Raw genomic sequence first — 16,249 nt, 5'->3', positions numbered from 1 at the left:
TTTGAGGTTGTTAATATGAGCTCCCCAACCCAAATTGGATGCGATCATGGCCAAGGTCACCTGAGGAATTGGTTACTGGATCAGTGACATGGATCAGGGACGAAAGTGGTTAAATGGTTTAGAGCCACTGAATTTTAAAGTGCACTGAATTTTTCCCATGGCTAGTCTGGCCATAGGAGTGACGTGGACCGTGGAAGCCATGTTGCCCAGCAATGGGAAGAATTGATGGGCTGAGGATATGTTGCATGCGCGCAGAGATGTGGACAGTTTGATAGGATATCTGCGCGGTTGTTGGGCAGGAAGGCCTTTTGGACTGTAGTGCCCAGATCTGCTCAGATGGAGACAAGGAGGTGAGACAGATCCATATGGGATTTATGGTAGTTGATCAGAAATCCCAGCAAATTTAGTAGATTTATAGTGAGTCTTAGAGAATTTAGAGCTCCTTGTTTGGATTGACTCCTTATTAGGCACTCGTCCAGGTAAGGAAACACGTGAATGCTGTTTTTTCGTAGATAAGCGGCAATCACTGCTAAGCATTTGTTATAATACATGAGGTGTTGAAGCTAGTTCAAATGGTAGAACTTGGTATTGAAAATGCTGTTGATTCACTATGAAGCGTATTGAAGGTCATGAGAATAGAGTCAACCTCCTTGTTGTAGCAAGGGAAGCATAGTGCCCAGAGATACCATTTTGAACTTTTCTTTCTGAAGAAATCTGTTGAGATTTCTGAGGTCCAGGATGGGCGGAGGTCGCCTGTTTTCCTTGGAAGTAGGAAATAGCGGGATTAAAATCCTCTGCCTTGCTGTGTCCAGGGAACGGTGTCCCGAGCCCTGGTCCTCAGTAGGATGGACTGTTCTGTTCTCTGGCAAGGTTTCAAAATCCAGAAGCCTGCCCGTCTGGCGGAGCTGGTGGATATCAATTGTTGACGTGTACGTGCTTTTTCAAGTGGACTGGTTGGTCTCATGCGGGAGCTGGATAATACTCATGTCAGTAGTAAAAGGTCCTTCTAGCATCCCTCTTCGCTGGTTTTCTAGCCAAGGAGGGAGGATTTTCATGAATCGAGGAGAGCTGTCGCAGGGTCTCACAGTGGTCTTGCAACTGAGCCACTGTCTGCTGGACCTTGTGCACGAAGAGATGATCTGCGGTACAAGGCAGATTAGCTAGTTTATCTTGGACTTCGAGCAATAAATCACTAGCTAGCACTGAGTCCTGTTGCTGGTAATGGGAGGACGTTTCGAAGCAATCACATATTCGAACTTTATGTTGATGGCGGTGAGGTTCCCTTGGTGTTGTGTCAAACATAGCTGGTAAACAGCAATATGTGACACCAACATGGCTCCCCAGCAGATTTTACGACCTAGACCCTCCTGAAAACATCTGGTCCTCTTTAGTGACCAGGTCAAAAAGGATGTCATTTGGAGGGAACGTCTCCACTCTTCTGGTGGAGAAGGCTATGAGAGGAGGTTGGTTTAGGCCTCGATGGGATCGGTGCCGAAGCGGGTTTAGTCCCCATCGCCCTTCGAGTATCCCGGGATAGGTACAAGGGCCCGTGGAGGCTCAGAAGGATGAGTCGGCGTCGATGACTTAAGCTGTCTTTAGTAGGGTACCGATAAGGGCATGAGGCGGTGCCGCAATGGTATGAATAATCGATGGCTCCGGTGTTGGTGCCGGTATGGGGCCAGCATTGACTAAGGTTGTAGATTCCGGAAAGCATCGAGGACAGCCTGGCGGACGAGAATGTCTAGCTCCTCCCTGGAGTTGGTATAGGTAACGTAGCTACAGGGGGAGGCAGGCTAGGCATTACTGGCACCTCCACATGGATCTGTGGTGGCTCAGTACCCGGCACCGGTGTCGGTGGAGAACGCCTCGGTGCCTAGGGTGCAGAGGAGTATGGAGACTCTGGTACATGGGCATGCTTTGCAACTGGCTTGATGGACATTGATGCTGATATGGTATCAGTGCCAGCACCGAACGCGGAACCCTGTCAGTGCTGGCGTCGATGTTTCCTTCGGTGCTCGGCCCGGTCATTCTCCAGTATCAAGGAAGCTGCCACCGATCTCCAGGATGCTGTCGGTGATGGACGGTCACCGTGGTGGTGATGATGTTTCCCTCGGTGCTCGGCCGAGTCATTCTCCAGCACCGAGGAAGATGCCACCGATGTTATGGATGGCGTCGGTGATGGATGGTTACCGTGCTGGTGATGATGATTCCCACAGTGCTCGGCCTGGTCATTCTCCAGGACCGAGGAAGGTGCCACCGCTATCCTGGATGGCAACGGTGACGGACGGTCACGGTTGCCTCTACTGCTCCTGGTGTTGTTTTTCGCCAAGGATTACACGGGGACTCTGGTTGAGGTCCCGAAGTATGAAGCGTTTTTGTTAGTCGAGGGCACTGAGGCATCGATGGAGTAATCGATGGCGGCTTCGACAGTATTGACGGCATCGATGGCAGTGTCGACGGAGGCATCAACTGGATCGAGGGCAGCCTCGACGAAACAGATGGCAGCCTCGATGGAGACATTGATGGCATCGACGGCAGCATCAACGGCACCAGTGATGTCTGTGCCGGCATCGACAGCGGCCCCGATGGATCGATGGGGGCCTCGACAGAATCGATGGTAGCCGCGACGGGATTGATGGCAGCCTCCACGGCATCATTGGGAACTATAGGCGCCCCGATTCCTCTAGCTCCAATGCACCCAGTGAAAGATCGCAGCAAGGACTCCCACGGGCATCGTGGGGTGGACCGAGTGTGACATACATAGGGAGAGAAAAAAGAGGGCCGCAAAATGGTTGGTAACCCTGGGGGAACAGACAGTGAGGTGAAAGGAACCAACCGGAGAACACAGAATAGTACTCACTGAACGTCGATGAAAATGTACGCGAAGGGAGACCCATGTAGGGAAATTATTTGTGAAGTAAAACTTCAAGTTTTTTCCGTGAGGAAAATTTGTGAGAAAATATTTCACAGAGCTCCTAAATGCGAGGCAACTGCAGCGCGGAAAATTAAGAGACCCCTGTGGACACAGGGATCATGGCATGCTGGGCATGCTCAGTGTTTCGTAATAGGGCTCCGCCTAATGACGTCACCAATATGTGAGGGACTACCATCCTGCTTCTCCTGGGAGAAAGTCCATTCTGAAAGTAGTTTAATCTCCAGTTTTGAATAGAGTGGAATGCCTATGGATGCCTTTTGTGTCCCTCTCAGAACTGATTCTCAGTTTGCAGAATTTTGCATATCTAAATTCCAACTTTGTGAAACAGATGGATTATTGAGATCTTCTATTGCTCAGAATTAATTTTTTTTTCTTTAAAGGCTGAAAGGCTTTGTTTAGGAATCTTAAGGAACTGAGGGAGAAAACCCTCCAGAGGCAGGACTGCTAGCAATTATCACTTTGTCCCAGCGCTTGGAGAGTTAAACAGCAGAGGGTCCTAGTTTTTTTTTTTTGTTTTTGTTTTTTGCAAAATAATTTTTATTGGTAGCAAGAATATGCAGCCATACATTACAAAACAACTAAGTAAACAACCAATGCCTACAGGGCATGATATTACAGAAATAATGTATATTCGCATTACCTCCATAGCTGAACACACTCAGCAAAATGATAACACGGCAAATCCAGCTACTCATATTTTCTTTTATCGTCCCCCCGCCACTTCAGCCTCTATACTACCATGCATTCCATACCCCACATACAGCCAACATCACATTCATCCCAGTTCCCCAGATATATCTCATCCAACCTCCACATCCCCAGCCCCAGAACCCCCCCCCCGAGACCAGGGAAATCAATGCCAAGACACAGTATAGCCTATTTCCAATAGACCAGCTTGTGTTTCCTTTGGTAAAACTGCAAAGAACTCCTGCCAGCATCCCTCATAGAGCTTGTCCCCCTTGCGGTTACCCGCAATATAATCCATCCGTTCCATTTGCATGAACATACCCATCTTGTTATACCAGGCCAGTAAGGTAGGAGATGTTACTGGGTCAACCCACACCGACAGGATCATCCGGCATGACAACAGGACCGCCACTCTCCCGAATGTTACCTTAGAGGAAGTGCCCGGTAACGGTGCCGGAAAGGCAATACCAGAGGCTTGAGTTGCCATACCTGTACAGTGAGTAATAGAGTCCAGTACCGCCGTCCAGAACTGTGTGAGCAACTGACACTACATAAGACGATGCATCAAAGTGCCCTCCTCCAGGCTACACTTGATACACCTCGGAGAGTCAGTAAGGCCCATCTGGAACCTGTGAACATCATCGTAGTAGGTCAAATGAAGAATTCGAAACTGGAGCTCGCGAATCCCCACATCTGGGTTTTAAGCATGAAGAGATTTGAAGCAGTTTGCCATACAGTCCACCGTAAAATCGCAAGTCAAGATGTGGGACCACCGATCAGCCAACGGTTGTAGGAAGTTATGTGTTCTACGGGCCTAGCCTACCGACTTCCATCCAGCTATGGTGTTGTGAAGGCATGCCACATCAAACATTGCATTTGCAAAAAGAATCTCTGCAGCCACTTCCTCCAGCTTCCATGCAAGGGAATGCAAATAGTGTCGGACCTGTAGGTAGGCAAAGAAGTGGCGTGGTGATAAGCGGTAGTCTTTACTCAATGTTTGGAAGTCCAAGAGCCTATAAGACTCTGAGTCATATATGTGAAAAGCAAAGACCACCCCATGACTGGCCCACTGCTGAAAGATACCTCCAGACTCCTGGCCCAGTAGAAAGTCCAAGTTCCTCGCCAGTGGCATCAGCAAAGAAGTGGAAGCCTTCAGACCATAAAGCGCCCGCATCCACCGCCATGCGCAAATGCAAGGGTTCAAGAGTCAGTTAGGGAAATCCAGGGTGCGGAGTTGAAAGGGTTGAAGCTGCAACAGACAGAGCGGCGACCAAGGGGCCGTCATTCTGCTCACTAGCCCTTGTTCACAATAACAATAACTATCCGTCAGCCACTCTCCCACAAATCTCATCTGGCAGGCGACATTGTAAAGCCGAAAATCAGGCATCCCATATCCTTCCACCAGCTTGGAGTTTTCAAGAGTAGTATATTTAATATGGACTGCCTTGCCCCTCCACAAAAATTTTGAAATACTAGAGCGTACACATTGTAGATCACAAACAGTAAGCCAACATGGAAGCATGTGAAGTACATAGAGAATTTTAGGAAAGATTACCATTTTCATCAGTGCGCACCTGCCAAACAGAGAAAGTGGAAGAGATCGCCATGCCAATAATTGCGCTTGTACCTTAGTGATAATTGCAGAGAGATTCAAGTCATACATTTGTCCCAAATCCCTTGGGATCCAAACCCCCAAGTATCGCAGCTTACCGGGAGCCAGGCAAACAGGAAAGATTCACCCCAAGATTGTGGTAGCGCTGGGTCGAATACCAGGGACTCAGATTTGGAAAAATTAATCTTGAGCCCGGCAATACTTTGAAATTGGTAAAAAATATTAGTAATAACTGGGATGCTATGGTGCGGTCGCCCAACAAATATTAATATATCATCAGCGAAAAGTGCTGTTTTCAGTGGATGGCTGCCAATACTAAGTCCCAGAATTCTTTTTCACCCCGCAGTCGGTTAGCTAGGGGTTCCACAGCTAGCACAAATAGGAGTGGGGATAGCGGGCATCCTTGCCTGACTCCACAGTGCAAAGTAAAGGGGTCTGTAAGAGCACCATTCATCAAAATACACGCATTGGGGTTACAATATAAAGTCTCAAGCCAGGTCATACACGGCCCTGAGAGGCCATATTGCAGCAGAGCCCAGAACAAATATTCCCACGATATAGAGTCGAAGGCTTTCTCGGCATCGAGGCTCAAGATCAAGGCCTCTTTTGTCGAGTAATAACTGAGGGCTGCTATTAGACTCCACACATTCCGAACACCCTGTCGCCCCTTAATAAATCCCATTTGGTCAGCGTCAATTATAGCAGATAAACATCCATTTAAACCGTTTGGCGAGGATGGTTGTTAAAATCTTCACATCTTACGTTAATCAGGGAGATAGGCATATATGAGCCTACCTCCAAAGGGCCCTTGTTCTTTTTAGGCAGGACCACAATGAATGAGAGGTTGGCTTCGTCAGAGAGCCTTTTACTGGACTAACAACTCATTATAATGTTGTGACAAGGGGGTCCAGAAATTGAAATTTCAAAATTTTATAAAATTCAGATCCTAATCTGTCTTGGCCCGACACCTTCCCCACCCTCAACCCCTGTTTGCCACGTATACCTCACTATCACTGATAGGTGTGTTCAGTGCTGCTAGCTGATCAGCAGTCAGCCGCGACCATTGCAGCCCCTGAAAAAACTGCTCTGTAACGTACGAATTAAGTGCCTTTTTTGCTTAGAGCGACGTATATAATATTCCAAGAACCTAGCTGTTATATCTGCTGTGGTTGTCTTATGTCTGCCATCTCGTCCTCAAATACCAATAATGACCGTCTGCTGATTTCGGGGTCAAACCAGGTTAGCTAACATTTCGGCTTGCCTTATTGCCAAACTTATATAATCGATATTGATCATATCTCAATGATTTAGAAGCTCTCTGATGCAATAAAGAATTAAGGGTGATACACGCTTGGTCTACCAAATCTTTGTCGGTTAGAGACAGGTTGCGCATATGTTGATGTTGCGCCTTTTTAAGCACGCCCTTAAGGTGCAAAATTTCCGCATTTCGCTATTTATTGACTTTTGCAACATACACTATAATGTGGCCGTGCATCACTGCCTTCCCTGCCTCCCAAAGAGTTCCAGGAGAGACCTCTGTGGAAGTGTTAAACTTCATATTCTGTCCACTGAGCCTGCAGGTGAGCATGGAACTGTTTGTCCAAAAACAGGTCAGGGCACGTGCGCCAAGAGAAAGGACCCCGTGGCCCTCGCTCCCCTTTTAACGTGAGAGTCACCGGGGCATGGTCAGAAAATGAAATAGCATCAATGGTAGCATCAACAACCCCGGGGAACATGCTTTCCGAGACTAGGAGGTAATCCAAGTGGGAATACGACTGGTTTGGATTAGAATAAAAGATAAAATCCACATGTGGGCACAAGATCCGCCATACATCCAGCATATGGAGTTCTTGACATAAAAAGTTTACCCCCAGGTTAGAGTCATTGGCCATGGCAACCTTAGGTGGGCGACAATCAACTTGTTTATTTGCCACTGTGTTAAAATCACCCCCAACCACCAGAGTATGATCTGAGAAACTTGTTAGAGTGCCCACAAGCCCTGAAAAAAATTCATGTGAATACACATTTGGAGCATAGAGATTGCAAAACACCACTCGGTGTTGATAAAGGACTCCAGCGGCTTCCACATAACGGCCCTCTTTATCATGGCACACCTGAGTAAGCTGAAAAGGCAATTGTTTGTGTATGAGGATGGCAATGCCCCGCTTACGAGCAGAAAACAATGAATATATACACTGTCCCACCCAATCACGTTTTAGTTTCCCATGCTCTGCACCATTAAGGTGCATTTCTTGAAGAAATGCTACCTGAGTATGTTGGCGTCGCAACATGGAAAGTAATTTGGACCTCTTTATGGGCGAATGAATGCCATCCACGTTAAGGGACATAATTTTAACCGTTGCCATGATCACTACACATGCATGGCCCAACCAGGGGGATTTTCTCCCCCAGCAGTAAATACAATACAGAGCGATCCTGGGACTCCCCAGCCTGAGCCTCTGGATCCCGAAAATCTACTACATATAGCATTATTCCCTGGTCTCTGTCTAGTCTCCCCTCTGTTCCCCCCCCCCCCCCCATCCCTCCCCACCACAGCCCAGTCCACAGCCACAGCCACAACCACATCCATACACCCATGCAACCCTTACAGATGTCCCAAGAGGCACAGGGGCCATCCCAATCCAGAGCCATCGTCCAGACGAGGAGAAGTACCCGCCTCTGCCCCCCTCCTTACCTCCCCCGCTTCAGACCAACAGAAATTTAGAGGCCTTTCAATAGGTATAGGCCGCCCAAGCATAGAACATACTCTCCACGGTGGACCAAATGGTCACAGGCTGGTACTGCACATTCTCAAAATGAGAAACTATGCAAACCAACAGAAACATGGTCTACATGTACAATAACATGAACTGAACTTAAGAGAGCTGAACGTTCTGCCCACATTTGAGAACATAAGGACGGCCTCCCTCACCACTTTAATCAAGTAGTCATATTGTAGCATTCCACAAGGACCCAATCTTCCTATTTAAGCCACACCAGGGTTATCCAGCGATGCCAGGAAAGTTGAGGCTTCCTCCTTCGAGTTAAGATAAAGAACCCGATTCTCGTGGTGTACCTACAATTTTGCTGGGTATAGAAGGGCAAAGGTAATTTCCCTTTTATATAGATCTGAGCAAGCCGGTGACATTTGTTTCCGCTGCGCAGCCGTGGCTGCAGAGAAGTCGTTGAAGAGCAATATTTTATGGCCTTGATATTCCACCGAAAATTTCTGGCGAAAAGCGCGAAGTAGCTGTGATTTATGACGACATTTCAGCTGAATTTAGTTTATTGCCCATACCAAAAAATGTTTCCCCTCAATTGATCCATACTTTTCAGAATTTTCCTGCAGTTACCGATAAAACAATAATTAATATACTGTCAATAATTAATATACTGTCAAAATCCAAACCATCACATAGCCCTTTTAATCCTTGTTCAGGAACCCTACTCAGGGACTCTAAAGATCACTTAGCTTCAGCTATTACAGACATAGTAAATGCCTCACTATCCCAAGGAATTTTTCCAGATTCTTTAAAACAAACATCTGTTCTTCCTATTCCCAAAAGAAAAAATCATGATCCTAATGATTTAACTAATTATAGACCGATCGCCTCTTTGCCATCCATTGCAAAAATTATAGAATCTGTAGTTCTCCATCAAATATCTGAATACGTCGAAGAAAACAACATATTACACAATAATCAACACGGTTTTAGAAAAGGCCACAGTACAGAATCCTTGTTAATATCATCTTTTGACTCAATTATTAGAGGCTTTGATTCAAATTCCAACTACTTACTAGTATTACTCGACATCTCAGCTGCGTTTGATACGCTAAACCATGATATTCTACGCAACACGTTATCTCAAATTGGCATTACAGATCTCGCATTACAATGGCTTACATCCTTTCTATCCAATCGCAAACAAAAAATCACCATTGGTCCATATTACTCTAACTGGTACACTACCAAGTCAGGTGTCCCACAAGGTTCTGCACTTTCAGCTCTTTTATTTAATCTTATCTACTACCTCTTTGCCGCCTGCTTGCAGGCACTTGACCTCAATTTCAAAATTTAATGCAGATGATATACAATTCACGATTCCTTTTACCGACTCCTGGTCAAAAACATTTTCTCTGTTTACACCTATACCTATCTATAATAAAAACATGGCTTTCCCACAACAGACTCAAATTAAACACTAATAAAACAGAATTAGTTTACTTATCCACTGTACCTGACTCTGTTCATCGACCACCATCAACATTTACCTTCCAGAATCAACTTATTAACATAAAATCACATGCAAAAAACTTAGGTGTAACGATAGATTCTAAACTATCAATGACGGTACACATATCTGAACTTGTAAAAAAATCATTTTTCAAGATATATATGATAAAGAAACTCAAACCCCTTCTTCTTCCCAACGACTTTCGACTGATTACACAGGCTTTAATTTTATCTTCATTAGACTACTGCAATGCTCTCTTTCTTGGTCTACCACAAGCAACTGTACGTCCTTTACAATTAATACAAAATGCAGCTGCTCGCATGTTATACAATACGCCACGGTCAGAACACATTACTCCTGTTTTACAACATCTGCATTGGTTACCAATTACATATCGCATCACTTACAAAATTTTAACTACAATACATAACCTACTTTATAATACCAATTCCATCTGGTTATGCTCTTTATTGCGAATCTACAGACCATCTCGACAACTCCGTTCTATTGATAAATGTATACTTGAAGTACCTTCTATAAAATCTGTCAGTTTGGCACTCACCCGTAAACGAGCTTTTTCTGTTGCCGGTCCAGTACTTTGGAACTCACTGCCTGAACATATTCGTCTAACTGCTAGTCGTACAGAATTCAAGAAACTACTAAAAACCCACCTTTTTACTCAGGCTTACAATATGTATTAAGTTTATCATAACATATATTCCTTTGTATTTTACGTTTATTTTATGATTTTAATATGATTGTATATGTTTATGATCTATTTGTCAACGTATTGTTAGTATAATATTATTTGTGTATGTATTAATGTGTAAACCGCCTAGACGGATAGTTCCCTACCCATTGTGCGGTATATAAGAACTGTAAATAAATAAATAAATAAATAAATAAATAAATAAATGTGTCCAGTTAAGAATGTGCATCATGACTGGTTGGGATCGAGTCGCTGCCTCGCGAGGCGGTCCCATCCGATGAGCCTGTTCACAACGTATCTTGTCTTCCAAGAACATCAGGCCTAGTTCGCCAGGGAGCCATATTTCCACAAACCTTATCAGCTCCCCCTCTTGCACCGATTCCGGTAGCCCAATTATTTTAAGATTATTTCTTCTTCCCCAATTCTCTTGGTCCTCCAGCTTTTCCTACAGATCTTTGTGCTGAGCTTATAGTATCGCCACTTGCCTCTCGGAGTCTGCCAGCCAGTCCCGATGGTCAGAGAGTACCTGCTCCGCCTGATCCAGCCGCTTCGCCTGCCCCTCCAGGGTCCCTTTTAAGTAGTTCATAGAGGCTTGGATCATGATTAGTCGCGCATCCAATGCCGAGGAAGTGCTTTGGGAGATCTGCTGGAGTAATTCATTGGAAACTTCTGCCATCATCTTAGGGGCCTCTGCAACAGCCGCCATCTTAGCTGTGCTTTGTCGCTGCTCCTTGCAGGCCGCTGTCTCATACCACCCACGGCATGCTGAAGATCTCCTGATGTGAGCCCGAACCTTACAGTCCCCTCCTTGATCAAAATCGTCTGATAGGCACCGGTCTGGTCTTTTAATCAATGATAGAGAATTCAGAAGGAGTAAGGCTCCTTCTGAATTCCCGAGCCAAGTAAGGCACCACCTCTGTGTGGTGCCTTACTTGGCTCGGGTCCTAGTTTTTAATCATATAGAGCTGTGCAGAGCTTGTAACTGCTTAAGAGCACTCAAGATGGCAGCATCCCTGACACAAGAGAAGAAACTGCCTTTAGCTGCTCTCTTTCTCTCTGGGAATGTCTCTGTGAGTTTAAAAAATACTTATGCACTATGTTGAGGCTAGTAAGACCCCAGATTGTAAACTTTCTCTGTTTGATGTACTCTGTTTTATCATCGCGTTTGCAAGCTGAACACTATGTGCTGTCCGACACTGCTGCCTTTTAATGGTCACAGAGAGCACAGCACTCAGACATGTGAACTGGCACATGGCAATCCTCAGAAAATATCTCCTAGTCTTAGAAAACCATTCCCATACAAGCTGAAGGTATCTTTTCCCTTTCCTTTTTCTATTTTTTTAAATCATAGCCTGTATGACTTATCTTAGCAGCTGAAAGCTCTGGTTCTTTTTCTGTCTTGAAAAAGGTTAAAGGCAGTTTGAATAACAAAAGTGTTACCTCCCCTTGTCAATTGCTCAACCTATTACCACAATCAAGGGATGGGAGCTGGGATGGAAGCCTTTGAGTTAGTAGGCTTGCTTGGGGTCCTGACAAGAGGTAGTGAGCTTTCAAACTGTCAACGGCACGCTTCGCGCAAGACTTATCAATTGCAGGAGCTTGGCCTCCACAAGCATTTCACCTCAGAGAGTAAACAGACGATCTCTTTTTTTGAAAAGGTCCTGCTCAAACTACACATGTAATGCTCTCCCAGAGAAAACAAACCCCATCAGATGGGTAGTGAGCTGCTTTGTTGTCCTGGCTCACATCAATGCAGAGAACAATCTACAAGAGTTTGGTCCATTAAGATAAATTTGACTCAAAACAAATTTAAGGGCTATGTCTCAACCATGAAATAGTCATAAAAATTCTCTTCAGTTAAAAAACCAGGTCAAGGCTTGTCCACAACTGTTCATCAAATAGCAGGAGGCAGAGAACACTGGCTGTATCTGGTTCCGTGCATGACATACATGCAGGTGATGTCATTCAAACAACAACTCTGCCTCCAACTGCTGGAGGAGGCAACTAAAGCCACATGTTGCTGACTGGTGGATCAAAAGGACAAGGAATGATAATGTAAGATCTGTTCTAAATATAAGAACATTACATTAGTGTTACAGCTTATAACAAATGTGTGTTGCTTTATTATAACACAAAAAGCAAGTCAAATACTTACCTTTTTAAATACTTTGTCAATGTTATCAAATTTTTTAGCCTCTTCTGGTAATTGAGATCTTATGTCGCCACCAATAAAGATACTCTCTAGATACATCCACTTTCTTTGAACCATCATCCATACCTAAATAAAAATACATCAAACAACCGCAATTAATGAACTAAAAGCCATATTTAAAAAACAAAAAAAACAAAACTGTGTTCACACCCAAGAAACATCTATAAAATACCCAACCATTCCCTTTCTTTCTTACCTCTATAACTTCACCAATTAATGAAAGCGACTTCTCCCATTGCTGCACTGTAGGCAGGAAAGGGCCCACAAACCTACTTCCTGATATACTCTGTAGATTCACAGCATTGTCATCTAGATTCTGAAGAATTTCGTCAACAGATCCCAAAATATAACCTCGTTCCTGAGTACCCTTTATGTACTTCTGCACCACAAATTTCATGTTCTCCCAGGTGTCTATGATTTCTTTAACACCCTGGTTGTGAAAAGAAAACAAGTTTTAGATTCTGAGAAGACAGTCTGATGTAAAAGTTTTTAGAAAGAATTTTAATACTTTATTGTTCCAAAATGCTTTTAAGTGATTAAGTTTGCATTATTTTTTTATTTGTGTATTTGTATTTTATGAATATTAAACCTGTAATCCACCCTGGATAATTGTATTGGAGGCTAAGATACGGCTCGTCATTTTAAATTTGTCATGTACAGAACGTTTTGACTTCTAAGCAGCTATTACGTAGCAATACTATGCTGATTAGAGAAAGTCTATTCGAGTGAGAACACATCGGCACCGAAGGTACAATCAATACGATATTTTCTGCATTGATCAAATCAAGTCCTGGCAAAATGAATTGCCCTGAGGCAGCTCTGTGCAAGGGAGCGAAACTCGCCAGAGTCGGGCGTTTAATAAAGGGCTTGTTATCATCCGATTCCTATTGTCGTCACTGTTACACAGCTCACTGGATCGGCTACCGCTTTGTTTTTTGGGTCCAATTGTATTGGAGGTGCGGGATATACATTTTATAAATAAATAAATAAATATAATAAATAAATTCTGAGCCACTAGGGCAATGTTCTTCAAGGTAAGGCTAGCGGGCCAGCAATGGCTCCCACAGGCCCTAGTGCAGCTCCACAATTGATCAACTGTGAAGTGAAGGAAAAAAAAATCAATGTTTTTGAATAGGTGGTTTTCTCACCATGCTACTACTGACAATGAACCATGACTCCTTCCCTCCCTTCCTTGCTTCCAATTTCAACTCCCATGGACATGTAGCAGACTTCCTGCATGCACAACAGAGACATCACAAGCTACCTGCAGACAAGAGCATATTGGAATCCAGCTGCTGTTCTTGACTGGTGGAGCAGAAGGAAAAGGAAGGAGAAATTCTGACTTACCTGTTAATTTCCTTTCCTTTACTTCTACATAACCAGTCAGGAAACCTGCCTGGGAAAACTTATAGTTTTTACTACTGAAAGTTATTTAAGTTTATCTGTAAATAATGAATTATATTTTTGAGATTTTTGATTATAGGACTCAAGTGAATAGTTATAAAAGGGGAACATTTTCTTCTTAAAGAAAAGGTTAAGATTTGAAAGAAGCAATTCAGAATTTTAAAGAATTTGCTAATAATTATTTTTAAGATTATATTTTGAGCATATTTTGGAAATTATAATTTAGCTTTAACAGTAGTACACTGACTATACAAGCTCTATGCATATTGTAGTAATTTATTTATTTTATTTTTACAGCTTTTCTATACCGTTATAGAGGGAACATGTCTATCTGTACGGTTTACACAATAATACTATAAAAACAATAAGAATAAGAATAGATTAGAATAAAATTACATCAAATCAATCAATACAAATAAAATAAAATCTCACTAAAAGTAGCTAAAAATCATTACTTAAAATAGAAACAGTAAAGGAAACAGTAAAACAAAATAAGACAATATTACATTAACTCTCAATCTGCAATTTAAAATGCGTCTTATGAATTAATCCCGTATGCTTGCTGAAAATACCAAGTCTTTAGGTCCTTGTTATATGTTCTTAATTTAGACTGAAGTCTTAAGTTTTGTGGTAAGGTATTCCATAATTTTGGACCTGCACTTGATATCGCACGGTCTCTTACCTTGCTGAGGTGTGCAGATCTTACTGTGGGAATTGTAAGCAAACCTTTGTTGGCAGATCTCAGTTCCCGTTGAGGAACATGCAGTCTAATAGCTGAATTTAGCCAGTCAGTCAGTAAAAAAAAAAAGGACTCTTTCTCCAACTGCTGGATGAAGTGACAGAGGAAAATTGATTCTTACCTGCTAATTTTTGTTCCTGTAGTACCACGGATCAGTCCAGACTGCTGGGTTTTGCCTCCCTTCCAGCAGATGGAGACAGAGAAAAACTTGAAGAGCACCCCCCTCTTAGTGCGGTGTGCTACTTGCATCCCTTCAGTATAAACATTACCAAAGCAGAACAAACTATTTAAAACCAATGGTTAGATCAAGCAAGGACAAGAACAATAATAAACTATTTACAGGCAAGGAGTAGTATTGGAGTATTTTATTATCTTCTGCCGTATCCGTATGTTTAACCTAGACAGAAACTGCTGTGAATAGAAACAAATCGTGCGGACTTAGAATACTGAATACCCCCCCCCCCCCCCCCCCACCCCAATGGGAGGGCGTCTGGACTGATCCGTGGTACTACAGGAACGAAAATTAGCAGGTAAGAACCAATTTTCCTTTCCCTGTATGTACCCGGATCAATCCAGACTGCTAGGATGTACCTAAGCTTCCCTAATTGGGGTGGGACCTGGAGAATGACACTGCTCCCAAAACCACCGATGTCCGGTGCCTGGATGTCCAAACGATAATGTCTGAAAAAAGTGTGCAGAGACTTCCAAGTCGCCGCCCTGTAGATTTCCTGCAGCGACACTAACTGGGTCTCCGCCCAAGAAGCAGCTTGGACCGGATCAAATGAGCCTTTAGACCATCCAGAACTGGTTGTCCGCAGCAAATGTAAGCGGAAGCGATAGCCTCTTTCAACCAATGGGCAATGGTAGCTATAGAGGCCTTGTATAGTTTATATGGTAACTATAGATGCCTTGAATAAAATGAGAAGCTTAGGAGTGAGTGCCAAGGTGGTGGCCTGGATTGCAAACTGGTTGATGGACAGAACATAAGAAGACAATGTGTGATGGTAAATGGAACTCTCTCTGAAGAGAGAGCAGTTTTAAGCGGTGTACCGCAAAGATCGGTGTTGGGACCGGTCCTGTTCAATATCTTTGTGAGCGACATTGCAGACGGGATAGAAGGTAAGGTTTGTCTTTTTGCAGACGACACTAAGATCTGCAACAGAGTGGACATGCCGGAAGGAGTGGAGAGAGAGACGGGATTTAAGGAAGCTGGAAGAGTGGTCGAAGATATGGCAGCTGAGATTCAATGCCAAGAAGGGCAGAATCATGCATATGGGGAGTGGAAATCTGAATGAACTGTATTCGATGGTGGGGGAAAGGCTGATGTGCACAGAGCAGGAGAGAGACCTTGGAGTGATAGTGTCTAATGATCTGAAGTCGGCGAAACAATGTGACAAGGCGATAGCTAAAGCCAGAAGAATGCTGGGCTGCATAGAGAGAGGAATATCGAGTAAGAAAAGGGAAGTGATTATCCCCTTGTACAGGTCCTTGGTGAGGCCTCACCTGGAGTACTGTGTTCAGTTCTGGAGACCGTATCTCCAAAGAGACAGAGACAAGATGGAGGCGGTCCAGAGAAGGGCGACCAGAAAGGTGGATGGTCTTCATCAAATGTCTTATGAGGAGAGATTGAAGAATCTAAATATGTACACCCTGGAGGAAAGGAGGAGCAGAGGTGATATGATACAGACTTTCAGATACTTGAAAGGTTTTAATGA

The 16,249-nt window shown here is 43.9% G+C and overlaps 1 protein-coding gene across 1 annotated transcript in view; it reads right to left on the bottom strand.

Annotated features, from left to right (window-relative positions):
• DNAH10 (dynein axonemal heavy chain 10) overlaps positions 1–16,249 on the bottom strand; it is a 952,322-nt gene that overhangs the window by 537,537 nt on the left and 398,536 nt on the right. Inside the window, 2 exon segments of the mRNA XM_029571350.1 lie at positions 12,335–12,457; positions 12,588–12,821. Coding sequence (XP_029427210.1) covers positions 12,335–12,457; positions 12,588–12,821 — 357 coding nt within the window.

This window comes from Rhinatrema bivittatum, chromosome 11 (genome assembly GCF_901001135.1).
Source record: "Rhinatrema bivittatum chromosome 11, aRhiBiv1.1, whole genome shotgun sequence".
NCBI classification, from domain to species: Eukaryota; Metazoa; Chordata; class Amphibia; order Gymnophiona; family Rhinatrematidae; genus Rhinatrema; species Rhinatrema bivittatum.
Note: the sequence above shows the minus strand (reverse complement) of the source record. Positions and strands in the feature narration are given on the sequence as shown.